Source organism: Suillus paluster, assembly GCF_016628075.1.
Source record: "Suillus paluster strain FC165 chromosome Unknown EDB91scaffold_68, whole genome shotgun sequence".
In the NCBI taxonomy this organism is placed as follows: domain Eukaryota; kingdom Fungi; phylum Basidiomycota; class Agaricomycetes; order Boletales; family Suillaceae; genus Suillus; species Suillus paluster.
In genome coordinates, this window is record NW_024537628.1 from 85,663 (window position 1) to 101,910 (window position 16,248).

The following is a 16,248-nucleotide window of genomic DNA, read 5'->3' on the forward strand; positions in this document are numbered from 1 at the left end:
ACACGACTGGATGACTATAAGTCACTTGTGATGGCGCTATCGGAGAATGATATCCCACATCTTCAGCATCTCCTTACAGTTGCACTCAAGAGAGGGTCAAGCATCCAGCAGATAATCAATACTCTTGAAGATTCTCTTGCTGGTGCTTACTGTCCATGAGGGTATACAGGCGATGATCTAGATATGGCCATATGTCACGAATCCCAAATACGAACCATTTTTCATTTCTCGGTTTTCCTTCGGCTACTTCCAGTACCCGAGCCGGTCACGTGACTCATCGTCATATATCACCCGTTGCTTCTCCGATTGGCTCCCCTACTCCACAGGCTAGAACAATCTTGCTTCCTAAAGAAGAACTGGTCGGATCTTGGGTTTCTATTTAGTAACCATCTTACTCATTCGCTTATATATCATGATGTCATACTTACTCATCCGCAGTATCATACAACTCTTTTCTCATTGGCTGATTTCTTTCAGACTCCTACTCAATGTTATGTATAAAAGTAGGGTAGTTAGCATAAGAGCTCCTTAGACTTAACCTCTTCGTTTCCTACTGTTGTAGTGACTTAGACGTTCACGCTCAATCTATCCTGTTGCTCATCATCATCTCTGACCGAGTCCTAGTGGTCGTGAACTCTCCTTCATCATTATTGGTGAACATGGGTCATAACACCATATTGGCATACTGACTTGGTGGGCGCCCACTCCTTCATGCATTTAGTCACCGCTTAGCTCTCCCATCATTACACACTTTACAAGCCCACTGGAATTTTACATCTATCACACCTACAATCGGCCCAACCACACCTGATCAGCTCGACTCAAACATCAAAAACCTCCTTCTTAATCCACTGTCCCATAGTTCCTCCAAGCCTCTCCCTCATTGTGGATACTCTGTCTTGATGGATGAAATCACACTGGAAGAAAGGGCTTCACATCACCATGCATCAAATAATGTTATCAGATTGTGTCACTCTCATTTGCACCTCATCGATCCATCCCTGCACATGTATGACTCTGCGCTAAGGATTGCCGAGAAGCTCGCAGAAGGGAAGATACACTTAGGGAAGGAGATGTTGGTCATTGCTGTAGGCTTGTTTGGGGATGATGAGATTTTTCCTGTTCTTGCCGCACCCACCTGCAAGTGTGAGGACAGTGAGAAAATGATCTCAATTTTCACGCTGGTCAGAGACCATTGGAAGGAAACCAGAGCTGAAGAACAACTTGGGCCAATCTTTAGTTTCGCTACAGATGGTGACTCGACACGAAGGGCAGCTGGTCACCACTTGTTCCTCAAGACTGAGCTTTCAGTAACATCCAAGCTCTATGGGACGCTTTCCCACATGCATGGCCTTAACCTTGCTACTGGTGAAGGCGAAATTACTCTTGACTTTGACTATAAACATATCTTCAAACATAAGTTTTCATTAATCGTGATACTTTGTTGCTTTGCTCAGGCTAACTACTGCACTATGTAGGATGGTGCACCTTACTGTTGGACTCTGAACGATCTGAGATGTCAGTGTGAGCACAATAAAAGGAGTGATGGACGATCTGAGATGTCAGTGTGAGCACAATAAAAGGAGTGATGGACGAACAACACTTTGATGTCGGTTCGTACCAGTCAAATATTCCATCTCTCAATCGTTTTATTTTCGTTTCCATCCTATGTACTATAAAGTTATGAGCTGGTACATATGAGCATCTCAGTTCTGACTACAGACTGAAATGTGAGTACCTGTTATTTTACAGATGCGATACAATGAGTTAACGAGTCACTAGTATTGTTTTAACTAGGTACATGACTTGTAATAAAGAAGTTCTGACTACAGACTGAGATTATTGTTTTAACTAGCATCCCTCCCATCCACTCGTACCTGTAACTCACTACAGGTTATGAGCCCTGCCATGGCCACAGATATCTTGCTCCCCAGTACCACCTCATCCCTATTCAACGTCCCCGAACTTGCTGAAGATGGCTCGAATTTGTCATATACCTGATCTGACCGCTCCGATATCAATATCTGCTCTGCCTTCCAACCACCTCCACCCCATCCATCCTCCGCTCCGTCCAATCACAGTCTGCATCTGCTCCTATGTTTCCACTTGACCGCCTGACCGGTCACCTTCTAGAACGTCTCCACTCAACTGGAACCTCTCTCCCCTTTTAGATATATACTTTCCCCTTCAGTACATAGACCCTTACTTCTGGATCACCGGTAACTCCTCTTACCGCTCAATCGCTGATCTGATGCGTACATATTGATATCCACTCCGACTTATGTCTTCGCCTATGTAAGTACTTACAAATTATATCCTTGTTACATAGCTTAACAACATAAGTCTCCTAATCACTGCCTCACACTTAGAAGTATATAACATATCCTGTACTTAGATATTTTCCCCAGTCTTAATATTACTTGTCTTCTTGCAGTTTCTACTTGTGAGAATTCTCAGTAGGACCTTGCCTCCTCAGGACACAAGTTTCATCTTGTTGTCACCTCCAATGTTCCACTCTGACCTAGAGCCGTGCTCTAAGTCTCCCCCTTACTTCTCCGCCCCTACCAATCATCCCCCTCTGCTCCTATCCACCCTCTGCACTATCCTCCGCCTTCTCCGCTCCGCTCCTAGTTGGCCTGCTGCTAGTAGCACTTACCTCCCAACCATCAAAGTGGACCAAAGTGGTCTACTCGTCCTATTGTTGGACAGTGTCAGACCCACTCCAAATTTGGGGCACATACTCAGCTAAGGGCACAGTGCAAGAGCTGAAGCCAAGCCCTGACCCCTCCACTTCTTGAGCCTGGCACGGTACCTAACAGAATTGGATTACCTATAAGGAACGAACATTGACAGCAATTGGTGCTCAAGGTTTGATACATTATGTTGATGGTCATGCAGATAAACCTAAGGCCTTCACCACTAACCCTATGACGGGTCTAGTTCAGAAGCCCGATGGTACAAGCCCCACACAGACGGACTTGGACGACCTAGACAAAAGGATCAACAAGTTCTATCAGAAGGATTCACTGGTCAAGCAGCAAATTTTTAGCACAATAACAGATTGTCTGCTGCTTTGCGTTCAGAAGCTTGAGACAGCCTCACTGATCTGGGCAGAGATCTGTCAGATTCACGAAGGCAAAACGGAGCTTGTGCAAATTGACCTACATCGTCGTCTGCAGGAGATGAGGTGCAATGAAGCTGGAGATGTCAAGGCCCACTTCACTGAACTCTTGAGGCTGAGAGAGTCACTTGCTGGCATGGGCGCAGCGCTTGATGATCAAGATTTTCACGCCATTGTCCAAGGCTCCCTTCCCGAGTTGTATCACCCCCTCCTTTCATCAGTAAACGCCACTGCTAAGATAATGAAGAAGCCTCTCACCCCCAATGAGCTCATCAGCATCGTTATGGAGGAGTATGAGCATCACCAGCTCACAGACTGTCGCCTGACGAAAAAGGGAGGAAATGCCGCATTGGCAGCCAAGGGCGGTCAGTCTATGAAGTCCTGCACCCCAGGCGCAGTGGATGGAGTGAACGCAGATGTTACCTGCTTCAACTGCAACCGCAAGGGCCACTATAAGGTGGACTGCTGGAGACCGGGTGGTGGAAAGGAAGGTCAGGGTCCACAACAGAAACAAGGCAAAGGCGGACATACCCAGAAGCAGAATGCTAACATGGCTGCAGAACCAGACACCCAGGACCAGTATGCCTTTATAATGTCAGATTTGGCTGGCACAGCAAAGGGGTTGAAGGTACCTGTTGATCGCCGCAGAGCCATCATGGACTCCGGTGCCACCTCATATTTTTGTCCTGATCGATCGAAATTTACCAACTTTGTCGATATAGCCCCCCAGGATGTCCACACTGCAGACAGTTCCAGACTCAGTGCAATTGATCATGGAGACATGAGCATAGACTTACCTCTGGGTGATAAGCGGACAAATGTTACCTTGAAGAACACCCTATATGCCCCTACCATGGTGTTCACACTCATATCCACCAACCACATAGCTGCTGCTGGCCTGGCCATACTCTTTGAGGGCCACATGTACAAAATCCTATTGCAAGGTCCCAAGCGCAAGGTAATCGCCGAAATCCCCCAAGTGGAAGGGCTCTATAGTGTTACAGCTCGAAAGCACCATGCACATGCAGTGAGGACGAAACTCACAGTCTCTCAACTTCACCGTGTCCTCGGCCATATTTCCCAGACAACTGTACAACAGTTAGTCAAGAAGGGACTTGTCGAAGGACTGGAACTTGACCCTACCTCATCACCCGAGTTCTGCGATGCATGTGTGAAGGCGAAGTCAGCCAAACGCCCGTTCCCAGGTGAAATGAAGAATAGAGCGCTCAGCTATGCGGAGCTCATGCATATGGATCTCCGGGGGCTGACCCAGACCACCAGTCTAGGTGGGATGAGCTACTATATCAGTTTCATGGATGACTTTTCCCATGAAACGAGGGTCCGTTTCCTTAAGGTGAAGAGTGAGGCGCTAGAAGCTTTCAAGGACTACGAGATGCACCTGGCTCATCAAAACCCAGGCATCCGGCTGCGGAAGATCCGGTCAGATCACGGCAGAGAGTACCTTAGCGAGGAGTTCAACAAGTACCTGCAGGAGCAAGGAATTGCGTGTCAGTTAACTGTCCATGATTCGCCTCAGCAAAACAGCATCACTGAACGCCTAAACCGTACCTTGGTTGAACTTGCCCGTACCATGCTACTTGTGAAGGACCTACCCAAGTTCCTATGGGCCGAGGCTATAAGCTACATGACTTGGTTGAAGAATCGCCTGCTGTTGAAGGCCATCCCTGGTCATATGCCCTATGAGTTAATCCATCACAGTAAGCCCAACCTATCCAATGCCCATGATTTCGGTTCTGCTGTCTACGTCTATCAGGAACATGCAGGCAAGCTGGAGGCCAGAGTGGAGGAGGCTCTGTTTGTGGGTATTGACACTGAGTCCAAAGGCTTCAGAGTGTACTGGCCAGTGAAGTGACACATTTTGGTCGAGCAGAATGTTACGTTCACACCAGTAGCTGAGGTTATTGGAGAGGATGTACTGGATGAGGGGAAGTCCGTCAATGCCGATTCTAATGCAAGGAAGAACGAGAACGCACCTGCCAATAGCATCCAGACTACCTCTCCTTCCCCATCCCAGCTGCCTTCTACCCCGCCCAGACAGCAACACCAATGCCCTGAGACCCCACCCATGCCATGGATAACCTGAGTACACCCGCCTCCAGGATACTTTGCTGCCCTTAACAAGGGAGAGAGAGCAACATTAGCCACCAAAATCTTCGAACTGGAGGACTCAGCCTTGGAGGAGCAGGAGGAGGTTACTCACCAGTATGCCCTAGCAGCTGTCCAACCCAAGCCTACCCTTCAGCAGGCCCTGAATGGCCCGGATGGCAAGGAGTGGCAAGAGGCAGTCGACTATGAGATCAGTCAGCTGGAAAAGCTTGGAACATGGGAAATGGTTGACTCACCACGCAGCGCTAACATAATTCCATGTCATTTTGTTCTGGCTACCAAGCAAGGACCAGACAGAGAGAAGCTGAAGCTGCGTGCCCGTCTCGTGGCGAATGGACAACGTCAGCAGTATGGCGTCGACTACTTCGACACATTCGCACCTACCTCCAACATGACGACCATCCGGACAGTGCTAACGATGGCGGCTCAGTGTGACTGGGAGATACACCAGGTAGACATCAAAAGTGCGTACCTATATGCGGATGTCCAAGAGGAGATTTATATGAGGGTGCCACCTGGGTACTTGAAGGAGGGAGAGAAGGGGAAAGTGCTGTGCTTAAAGAGAAGCTTGCCAGGATTGAAGCAAGCAGGGTTTAAATGGGCGGAAGAACTGGTCGGCCTTTTCCTGAAGATTGGGTTCAGTCGCTCGAAGGTTGACCAAGCTGTTTACTTTAAACACACCTCACAGGAACACACAGTTGTGACCATGTCCATCGACAACATGGCTGTCACTTCTAGCCATACTTCCCACATTCAGCGGTTCAAGTCGCAACTACATGAGTTCTTTGAAATCTCTGACTTAGGCGAGCTGAGTTGGCTTCTGGGTCTCAAAGTCACCTGTGACCATGTCGCACGGACCATCAGCCTGTCCCAGAAGGCGTATATCGACACAGTTCTAGAGCACTTCAACTTGACTGACGCAAAGAGTGCTGTGGGTACAACAAGTGCAGCAGCGAGAAATCAATCTACTACACAGTTGGGTCTTTGCTGCCTGCTGCCTCACTTGAGAACAAGCACATTTGACCCTAAAGGGGATTGCTACTGGGGGAGTACTAGTCTCTGTCTAAACGACCCTAATCAACCCTACCACAGGTAGGATGAGGATCTGCAAAAATGCGGAACAAGTGGAACAAGCGGAACTCAAGCGGAACTCAGGCGGAACAAGTGGAACTCAAGTGGAATGGAATGGAATGAAACGGAACTCGAACAGATAAAGCGTGGAACGTACTGATTCATTGGAACTCACAGGTCAAGTCGAAGGAAGTATATCACAAGGTTAGATTGATAGTGGGCATAAATCAAAGCGGTCCTCTATCTATGCGTTTCGATACTATGTGACCAATCAAGAAAGAAGATAGTGATATTGGCAACTGGGTACAGGGCGATTGATAATGAGAAGCTATGAAAAGGTAGTAACAAGAGTTTGGGCGAAAGCCCACAGGGCTTTCCGGTCCGAAACACCAGCCCAAACCTGGGAGAAAAAGGTGAGCTGTGAGTCCCAAATGATTAGGAGGTTGATGACGCAAACAGCGAAGCTTGTGACCCAGTGTGTAAGGAGGAGGACTCACTCCGGGTTTCCGAGATTATCTCACCGGTGGCATTGTGATGCGAGTGAATGGCTCGAGGGAGGGGTTTGCTTGAATATACAGCACTAGAATCCTGGCATGGTCGCGTAGGTATCACATGAACGCGTCGCTTGACCAGCGTCCCATAGATTTGACGACGTTGAATGGGACACCGCGAAGGAGATATTCCAGTGTGCCTCCAATGTGGATGCTGTGGCCCTTAAGATTGGGTAAGTTGGCGATGGTGGAAATGTTCGAGATGCGTTTGATGAGCTCGGTTTTGATAGTGCGCGTATGCCTTTCTCGGGATGCTTCCAGGCAAATAGGTGATCTGTGTTTTCCGCTGGGTTGACGAGAAAGTGGTTTTTTAAGGCTTCTTTCGGGTCTGAAAGTCCCTCTTGCTCTGCCCAGTAGGCGTCTTCCCCTTCTCTTGGGGATGCTTTTGTGCTGGGCAGATGGAATTTGGTTATAGCAAAACTGTTTCTGTCTCACCCTTCTGATACGTCTCCTCAAGTGACGTGTCTGTGTGGATTGAAGTCTTTCATTGCGGAAACCGTGAATTCTCCTAGGTGAGCGATTGAGTAAAAGGATGTGGTTATGCAGGCAAATATGGTGGCGTCTTTGGGATCTTTGAGGTTCAAGTGATTGCGGATATTGATGATGATGGCGGGGGTGAACAGGGTGAGTTTAGCGCGCTTGGAGGTAGCAGGAGTGAATTTGGCTGCACCGTCTAGGATAGATTTTAATTCACTGGGTGGTATGAGCCAGTGACGGCCGTGCAGCGTATGCCAGGCTTTGAGTCCTGTTGCATAGTTACTGAGCGCGGATCCCGAATATGATCCTGCGCAGCTAGATAAAAAGGCTAGGAGTAAAGAATGGGAAATGGGACATCTCTGATTTTCTGTTATTTGATGTATGTTGCAGTATATGTGGAATACTAGCAATCCGGCGCCGTATGTCTCTTTCGTGGTGCTAGCCCAGGAGGCTCCCATGACTTCTAGTACTCGGTTTAGCTGTGTATCTGAGATGGAGAATTCAAGAGGGTCATTGGTGGTTGCTGTTCTGCGAGTGTCTTTGCCAGAGGGTATCCATAGACTTAACCTGTCTCGAGCTAGACAGTGCAGGCGGAGGGGCGAGGGTGTGGGCGTGAGATTAGGTTTGTATGGTTACGGGTTTGAAGGAGCGGTGGCGATGGTGTTGGCTAGCATGGCGTCAAAACGCTGGCGTTCAGTCACTAGGGTTGGTGTGGTTCTGGAGGGAGTTGAGGAGGGTCTCTTCTTCTTCTTCTCGGAACCTCTGTAGGCGATCTGCGCTTTGTTGTCTGAGCATAGCTCGGTTGATGACTTTGGTGGCTGGAGGGGGGTAATGCCCGTTGTGCAGGAGGCGAAGTTCGGTAGCTGTTGGGGGTTCGGTTGCGTCGATGATGAATTGTCTAATGGCGGGAGGAATGTCGATTGGAGGGAGTAGAAGCTCTCTGGGGGGGTAGATTCCTCTGGATGGCGCATCCGCTGGGTTCTGTTTGCTGGCGACGTAAACAGTGCGGATTGCGAAACACTGGGGTGCGCGTTGGATGAGTTCGTGAATGCGGCGGAAGACAGTGTTGACTTCCTGGTTGCGATGTCATCCTTTCCACCATCCCTCGACCACTCCGGTGTTGTCTCCATATACTGTGAGTGCATTGCCCATGTTGGGGATAGCAGCGAGAGTTCTGACGAGCAGTTCGAAGCCCACAGCTTCTGCCCAGCCAATGTCGCGCTTGCCATTGAGGGTTTGCCAGCTGGGGATGGGTCTCCACGCTCTCCACTTTTTTCCGATCACGATGCCTATCCCGATGCTCGAGCTAGCGTCTGAGAATGCTTGTGGGTCGGAGTAAGTGGTTGGGGGGTATATAGGCCTTGAGATGCCTCCCCTTTGCAGCAAGTCCGACCACCAATCGAGATCATCCTCGATGCCTTTTCTGGGGCGGTGTGGGAGGCGAGGTTTCTTCCCGCATATACTCAGCATGGATTCTAGCGTCGTTAGGTAGGCACGACCCTTCTGCACGACTTGACATGCATGTAGTAGCTTTCCGTACAGCTCTTGTACGTCTTGGAGGATGTGAACGGGTCTTCGGCACCATTGGTGGATGGCTATTAGGTATTTGCTTACTTTTGATGGGCTTAGCGAGACGGTGCAATTACCTACGTCCCAAAGGAAACCGATACAGATAGTTGAGGGCGCGAATAGTTGATCTTTTTCTTTTTCCCATTTGATGCCGAGTTTGACGGAGAGTTTGTCGACGTCCTCAAGGCAGTACCCGAACATGTTGTCATGTTCTGATCTGGGTGATTGGTCTGATAGGTCTTTGAGGGGCCATGAACAATCTTCGCTAAATTCCTCTATTGAATTGTCGTCGAATATGCGGCCTCCAAACCAGATCCTGCTGCCTGATTGATGCATGCCTCTTTCTACTATGTCAGTGTGCCATAGTGCTCGTTGACTATTGATTCTTTTCGGATATGAACGAATAGATGGTCGTCGACCCACTTATCGAGTGGTCCGATTCCGTGATGTCTGATGATTTTGGCTCCTGCATCCGCTACATGGCCGTATGCTCCTGCCGATGGAGTGGCTCCGAAGGCCATGCAGGTGTCAATGTACACTTCGGTATCTGATACCCAAATTATTCCTGCTGGCCATTGGGAGGGATGTAGGGGAAGGGTTCGATAAGCTTCTGCAACGTCTCTCATTGCGACCTCTGAGCCTGGCGGTAATCGTGAGATTAGTAGATATATAACGGAAAATTTGCCCCAGGTAGTGGGAAATTGATTGGCGTCGATGTGAGAATTAATAGATGGGTTGGGGTAGGTGGGAGTTGTAGAATGTGGGAAGGAGAAATTCTGGACAAGTCTGAATTTACCGGGTTTTCCGGGTTTAGGTATTATGGACAGCAGGGAGGATTGGAAGGGGCCTATGATATGTTTAAGTGTTGTAGGTGTGAAAGGACCTATGTATCTCCCTTTGCAAAACTCTTTCTGGATGATGGTATCAAATTCCATGCAATATTGATTAACAGAGTCCTTATTCAGTGGGCTTTGTACGTGTGTAATTAAAGGAAAATCTAAAAGAAAACCTGATCAGAAGCCTTCGGGAACCTTAGCAAATCTTTCGGTTGTGTTAGCGTTATGGAGTGCTTGCTCCCATGCATCTGTGATGTAGGGGGTAAGGGGGTTATGCTTTCTGCGCTCTAGTGCAGCGCTGGGCTCCATGATTGGATGCACCACAGCCTGAGCAGATGTGTTTGCTATTGTGCTGGTTGTTGGTGCATCCTTCTTCACGTTGCCATGAGGTGCATAGCTGTCGTCCGTCTTTGGTCCATAGAGCTTTGTTAATGCGCTCGGAGAAAGTGTCAAAGAGGTTGTTCCAAGTTCTCGGGGTAGTGCATTCGACCGTGCGGTGTGAGTTACATCCAAGGCATACGGCGCAGCATGGGAGAGGGAAGGATGGGTTGGTGGGATCCCGAAAGGAATGAGGTCTTTTCTTGGGGTCTGAGCTATCCGTGTTTGGGGATAGAGGTCTCTTCTGATTGCCGAAGGGGCGGCTGGAGCTGGGCTGTGCATTGCGGCTGGAATTAGCATTGGTGACGGCAGCAGCCTGATGCATGTGCGAATGCAGTTTGTTTTGGCAGGATGCGACAGTTATGGCGGCGTGTGATGCCCGAGATGTGGGCGTTTGATAGCCAATTGACACGTGATGGTCAAGGTAGGTTGGGTTTTTGATCGAGCGCGATGTCGAAACGATAGAGGGAGTAAGAGCAGGCATGATGCATGTGTTTGATAGAATGAAATTTTTTTGGTTAGGTTTGCAAGGATAGAACTTTGGACATCCGTACCTGTTTGAGTGCGGCGAGGGTTAGATTGCGGTCTTCGTTGAAGATTTCTTCTCTAGCTTCAAGGATGAGATCTTGATTTAGCTCTGCTATGCTCCAGCCATGCGGGCCGCCCGCTGTTAGGTGCCACAGCCGACATTGCTGGCTTTGATATAGAAGTAGTGCGCGTTGTTTTAACATGTCAAAAGCATGTCTCCAGCGATGGTTCTGAAGGGCTGTCCAGAATTGAATATGCATGGTGACTCTGTCCTCTGGCCACTCGTGCTGTTTCATAGCTGCAATCATGCGGGGTGCAGCTTCATTGAAGTGCTCCCATGACAGATTCTCGTCTTTGGTGACGACGGCTTTTGGGTCGCGAGTCTCGTCAGCGTTGACCCAAGTTTGTCGGCCGTCCGCTGTTGTCGTTAGTGTTAGACCTGGAGATTCTGTGGAGAGCAGGGTCTTCTTGGCGTCTTTCAAGCCCTTGTTGGTGAAGTAGTAGAGTTCGCAGTAGTCACCTGCTTTCAGTTTCCATACAGCGTAGTGGGAAGGTATGATGACTGGGATAGATGGTACTTTGGTTTTGCCTATGGGAACAAATTTGGCTTTGTTCTTCTTCTGTTCCTCTTTATGAGCTGCTTCTTGTTCTTCCGCGATGGTCTGTTGGCGTTCTTGTTCTTCTTCGGCTGCTAGGCGCTGAATTTCTTCAGTGTCTCTAGCGGCTTCTATAAGTTGTTCCGCCCATAGATCCCGTGCTGCGTTGTTGTTCATGGTCCATAGCGCTGCTAACACTTCTGCTGCTTGGGCATCGTTCGCGATACCGTTGGCGGTGAGTTGTGCCCTAGCCTCTCTGTGATCATTTAACGTAAAGTCAGGTAGGACTGCAAAATTTGGGTCGTCTAGTAGAGGAGCCATTTGCTGAAAGGAGTGAGCAGAAAACGAGAGAGCTAGGGCTGGTGATCGTCGACGACGTTCAAAAGCTGATGTGGTCAAGAAGAAAGTCGCTGCGCCACAATGCTTACTTATGCGTAGACTATATTCTATGTTAGCCTTGTGCCTCGGCTAACTTAGAATTTGAGTAAGGTGAAGGAAAAGTGGGAAGGTAAAAGATGGGATTCAATAAAAAACACCCAAGCCCTGAGTACCACTACTTAAAGGGAAGATTATTTTCAAGGAACACTGAGGTACAGGTAGTAAATTCTCAGGAAGCGGAAGTGAAGGCAGGCAGTGCACAAGGGTGCAATACTCCACAATAGGGGTCTGTGCCATAAGGGCATGTATCAGTGTGATCCAGATAATATTAGAAGCAACGGGAAGAGAGATACAGCATACCAATGGACCTGGAAGGATGGGGACAGGACATGCAAAGGTCATCTGACAATGCACGGGAATATCAGATAGTGCAGGTGGGTTCCGAAGGATGCATGGTGTGGGGAATTCCCCCACTGTAGGTGTAAAACCCCGTCCTTTCCGCATCGTCTCACATCAGTTCCACATATTCCGCACGTTCCGTGTTTCCCGCGCATTGTCTGATGGGTTCTGCATTCCCACGCATCCTTCGGAACCCACCCGCACTATCTGATATTCCCGCGCATCATCAGACGACCTTCGCATGTCCTGTCCCCATCCTTCCAGGTCCATTGGTACGCTGTATCCCTCTTCCTGCTGTTCCTAACGTTATCCGGATCAAACTGACACATGCCCTTATGGTACGGACCCCTATTCCGGAGTATTGCGCCCATGTGCACTGCCTGCCTTCACTTCCGCTTCCTGAGAGACTTACTACCTGTACCTCAGTGTTCCTTGCAAATAATCTTCCCTTTAAGTAGTGGTACTCAGGGCTTGGGTGTTTATGATCGAATCCCATCTTTTACCTTCCCACTTTCCCTTCACCTTACTAGAGGACCACTTTGACTTATGCCCACTATCAATCTAACCTCATGATATACTTCCTTCGACTTCGCCTGCGAGTTCCGACGAATCAGTACATTCTGTGCTTTATCCGTTTGAGTTCCGTTTCATTCCTTTCCATTCCGCTTGAGTTCCACTCGGGTTCCGCTTGTTCCACGCTTGTTCCACTTGTTCCGCTTGTTCTGCATTTTTGCGGATCCTCATCCTACTTGCGGTAGGGTTGATTAGGGTCGTTTAGACAGAGACTAGTACTCCCCAGTAGCAATCCCCTTAAGGGTCGAACGTGCTTGCTCTCAAGTGAGGCAGTAGGCAGCAAAGACCCAACTTTGTAGTAGATCGATTTCTCTCCACTGTAGGGAGTCTCCCTATGCTAGGCTCGTATCCACCACTTTTCCGATGCATCAGGCGTCCATCCAACGTCCATCCGACACCTATCCATTCCATTCGATACACATCCGCTTTTCGGATGACATGCGGATACCTTCGGATCTCCCCCTATAGCTCGCACATCTGCCGCATCCGTCCTGTCCACGTCCATTCTACCTCATTGGTACGTACTCACACGCATTTTCTTGTTACTGACTGAACACAGACATATCCTCTCACACTCCAGTATTTTTCGGATAGCTTATGGCACGGTCTAGACTTGCTACCTATATATCTATGTTCCTTGCAAATACTGTACCCTATAAGCATGGAGGGTTTCGAAAAATACTTACTTCATGTAACTTCCTCCCACTTTTCCTGCACCTTACCAGAAGGTCACTTTGACTTATACCCACTATCCATCCAACCTTTAATGAACTTCCTTTGACTTTGATTCGCATCCTGTCCAATCTGCAAGTGCCATCCGCTCCATCTGACGAATCCGTACGTTTCGCATCCTATCCGTTTCATCCGCTTTTGCGAATCTTTCATCCTATAGGGTCGCTTTAGACAGAGATTAGTATTCCCCAGTAGCAATCCCCTTAAGGGTCGAACGCACTTGTTCCCAAGCGAGGCAGCAGGCAGCAAAGACCCAACTGTGTAGTAGATTGACTTCTCTCCGCTGCACTTGTTGTACCCACAGCGGGAATGTGGAACACATCAGACAATGCATGGGAAACGCGGAACACACAGAATATGCGGAACTGATGTGAGATGATGCAGAAAGGATGGGGTTTTATGCCTACAGTGGGAGTATTCCCCACAGCGCTCAGACACCTATGGACACTGGCACTATCCTATCTGCTGACCAGTCTCCCTCTACTTATGCCGAACTGCAAGCCATGGCTGATGTTCCATACCAGCGCGCCATTGGTTCTCTTATGTATGCCACTACCAGCACTCACCCCAATATCTCTTTTGCAGTCGCCACCCTCTCCCAATTTATGTGCAACCCTGGAAAGGCGCACTGGGAAGCAGCAAAGCATGTCATGCACTACCTAAAGGGCACAGTGGACTATGAACTCACCCTTGGCTCCACAGATGGAGGTCTTGAGGCATTCATTGATGCGGACTGGGCGTCCCAGCCCCATCATCATTTGATGTCAGGTTACATTGTATTGCTAAATGGTGGCCCCGTTGCTTGGAGCACACATAAGCAGCCCTTGATTGCTTTATCAACTGCAGAGGCAGAATATATAGTGCTAACAACTGTCACATGAGAGCTACTATGCCTGCAGTATCTCTCCAAAGAACTGTATGAGCCCCCTATTCTCCCAAGTCCCATCTACTGCAACAATCAGGCAGCCATCGCCCTGGCGTCGAACGGAAAATTCCAGTCCCGCACCAAGCACATAGCCATTCGGTACCACTTCATCTGCGCCCACATAAAGGACGGCACCTTCCAATTGTTCTACTGCCCCAGCGAAGACAATGTGGCGGACGCGTTCACCAAAGGCTTACCTTGCCCCCATCTACAGAAGCTCAGAGCTCAAATGAGCTTGGATTGTGCTTGAGGGGGAGTGTTGGACTTCGAACGATTCAAATGATGAGTTGCACTGTCCAAAGGATCTGAGATGTCAGTGTGAGCACAATAAAAGGAGTGATGGACAAACAATGCTTTGATGTTGGTTCATACCAGTCAAATATTCCATCTCTCAATCATTATATTTTTGTTTCCATCCTACATACTATAAAGTTATGAGCTGGTCCATACGAGCATCTCAGTTCTGACTACAGACTGAGATGTGAGTACCCATTATTTTACAGATGCGATACAATGAGTTAACAAGTCACTAGTATTGTTTTAACTAGGTACATGACTTGTGATAAAGAAGTTCTGACTACAGACTGAGATTATTGTTCTAACTAGTGTCCCTCCCATCCGCTCATACCTGTAACTCACTACACTTACTTCGCAACCGCAAGGGAATGAAGCTTGTCAATGGTCATACTGTCAACAGTGCAGTGCTTGCTCACTATCTCTCATGGCTACCTGATCAAGATGAGGCTTCCATACTCAAGCTCCTGAATCCAGATGACCCCCAAGACGTACCTCGTGCAATCAAACTTATGCAAGCCATAATCACCCTTTCCAAAAACAAATTCGACACTGCAACAATGTCTGTCAGTGAATGTGCCAATATTGCGGCCATCAAAATTCTTTGTGCTATCCTAGAATCTCTCCTCCTCCCATTTGTCAATGTCACACTGTTGCTGCACCAACAGATTGCTCATCTTAGTTGCTATGCGCACCTCACATTTACATTTTTCCGTCTGCACCACTCTGCATTCATGCTGCATGTTCTCTATTATGACTCACAGACGATGGTGAAAAATGCGTGCTTTTGCATCGCAAAGCAACAGAAACTTGATGGGTCGCAGAAGTTTTGGCTCATTCAGACTGGTGATGACCACCTGGAGAAGCTGTTTGGTATCACACAAATGAGGGGCCAGCATAATTCCACCATGAATTATTCACAGGCACTTGATCACATCGGCGCCACCAAGGATATTGATACTGTTTTCAAGAAACACCCAGACCTTGAATCTGGCTCATGATGACTCAAAATCACTCACATTGAAGGTGTCATATCCTGTACCTCCAGATCCGGAATTCCGGATCTACTTCATTAAAGTCCGGTCCTCCGTCTTGCTATTCCGCCTGGCGCTCCGCCTTCATCTCCGCACTCACTCCTAACTCCTTTTAGATTAGCTATTGCTCTGGTTACCGGTTATGTCCTATTCCGCTATGCTTACTGATCCGTCCATTCTTACTTCATTTCCGACTTCACTGCTTTGATCTGTTACACTTAGTAATAGACTTTCCACATGCTTCGTACATAGCCCTTACCTTTGCTGACTGATTTACTTACATGATACCTACAGTATATAAACCCCTGTAATACTCCGGAACTCCTTAGTTCGAATATCATCTTAGTTCTGCTCATTCCTGCAATCTCCGGACTTGAGTCTCACCTCTTGTCCACCTCCAAGTCTTAGGGGTTAAACCTTAGGACTAATCCTCTGGCTCTACCTTAGGGTAGTCTAACCTCTGTTCTGTTTCTACTCTGGACTTCCATAGTAGCCTTACTCCGCCCCCACATAGTCTTCTGGAGTTCCGCCAAACTCCACTGACTTCTGTCCTCCGGAATTCCCCGGACTTCTGTCGGACTTCCCCTCTGTCCCCCGGAAATTAAGGGCACATACTCGGGTAAGGGACACAGTGCACAAGCTGAAGCTGAAGCCCTTTG

General features: G+C 48.4%; 4 protein-coding genes across 4 annotated transcripts; 2 read left to right on the forward strand and 2 right to left on the reverse strand.

Moving 5' to 3' along the window:
* Window positions 1–488: 488 nt before the first annotated feature.
* EDB91DRAFT_1239022 (uncharacterized protein) lies at window positions 489–1,478 on the forward strand (the record flags this gene model as incomplete). The annotated part of the gene is made up of 2 exons (XM_041321799.1): window positions 489–508; window positions 722–1,478. 2 exons carry the CDS (start codon window positions 489–491, stop codon window positions 1,476–1,478), a joined length of 777 nt encoding a protein of 258 aa, XP_041173192.1.
* An 8,551-nt stretch (window positions 1,479–10,029) lies between these two features.
* On the reverse strand, window positions 10,030–10,278 carry EDB91DRAFT_1030846 (uncharacterized protein; the record flags this gene model as incomplete). The annotated part of the gene is made up of 1 exon (XM_041312712.1): window positions 10,030–10,278. A coding segment is annotated over one exon (249 nt), but the record flags the coding sequence as incomplete, so codon positions are not given.
* A 370-nt stretch (window positions 10,279–10,648) lies between these two features.
* Window positions 10,649–11,575, reverse strand: EDB91DRAFT_1059138 (uncharacterized protein; the record flags this gene model as incomplete). Its single annotated transcript, XM_041314221.1, has 1 exon — window positions 10,649–11,575. One exon carries the CDS (start codon window positions 11,573–11,575, stop codon window positions 10,649–10,651), a length of 927 nt encoding a protein of 308 aa, XP_041173194.1.
* A 3,351-nt stretch (window positions 11,576–14,926) lies between these two features.
* On the forward strand, window positions 14,927–15,556 carry EDB91DRAFT_1059197 (uncharacterized protein; the record flags this gene model as incomplete). Its single annotated transcript, XM_041314225.1, has 1 exon — window positions 14,927–15,556. The coding sequence occupies one exon, from the start codon at window positions 14,927–14,929 to the stop codon at window positions 15,554–15,556; it is 630 nt and encodes a 209-aa protein (XP_041173195.1).
* Window positions 15,557–16,248: the final 692 nt, after the last annotated feature.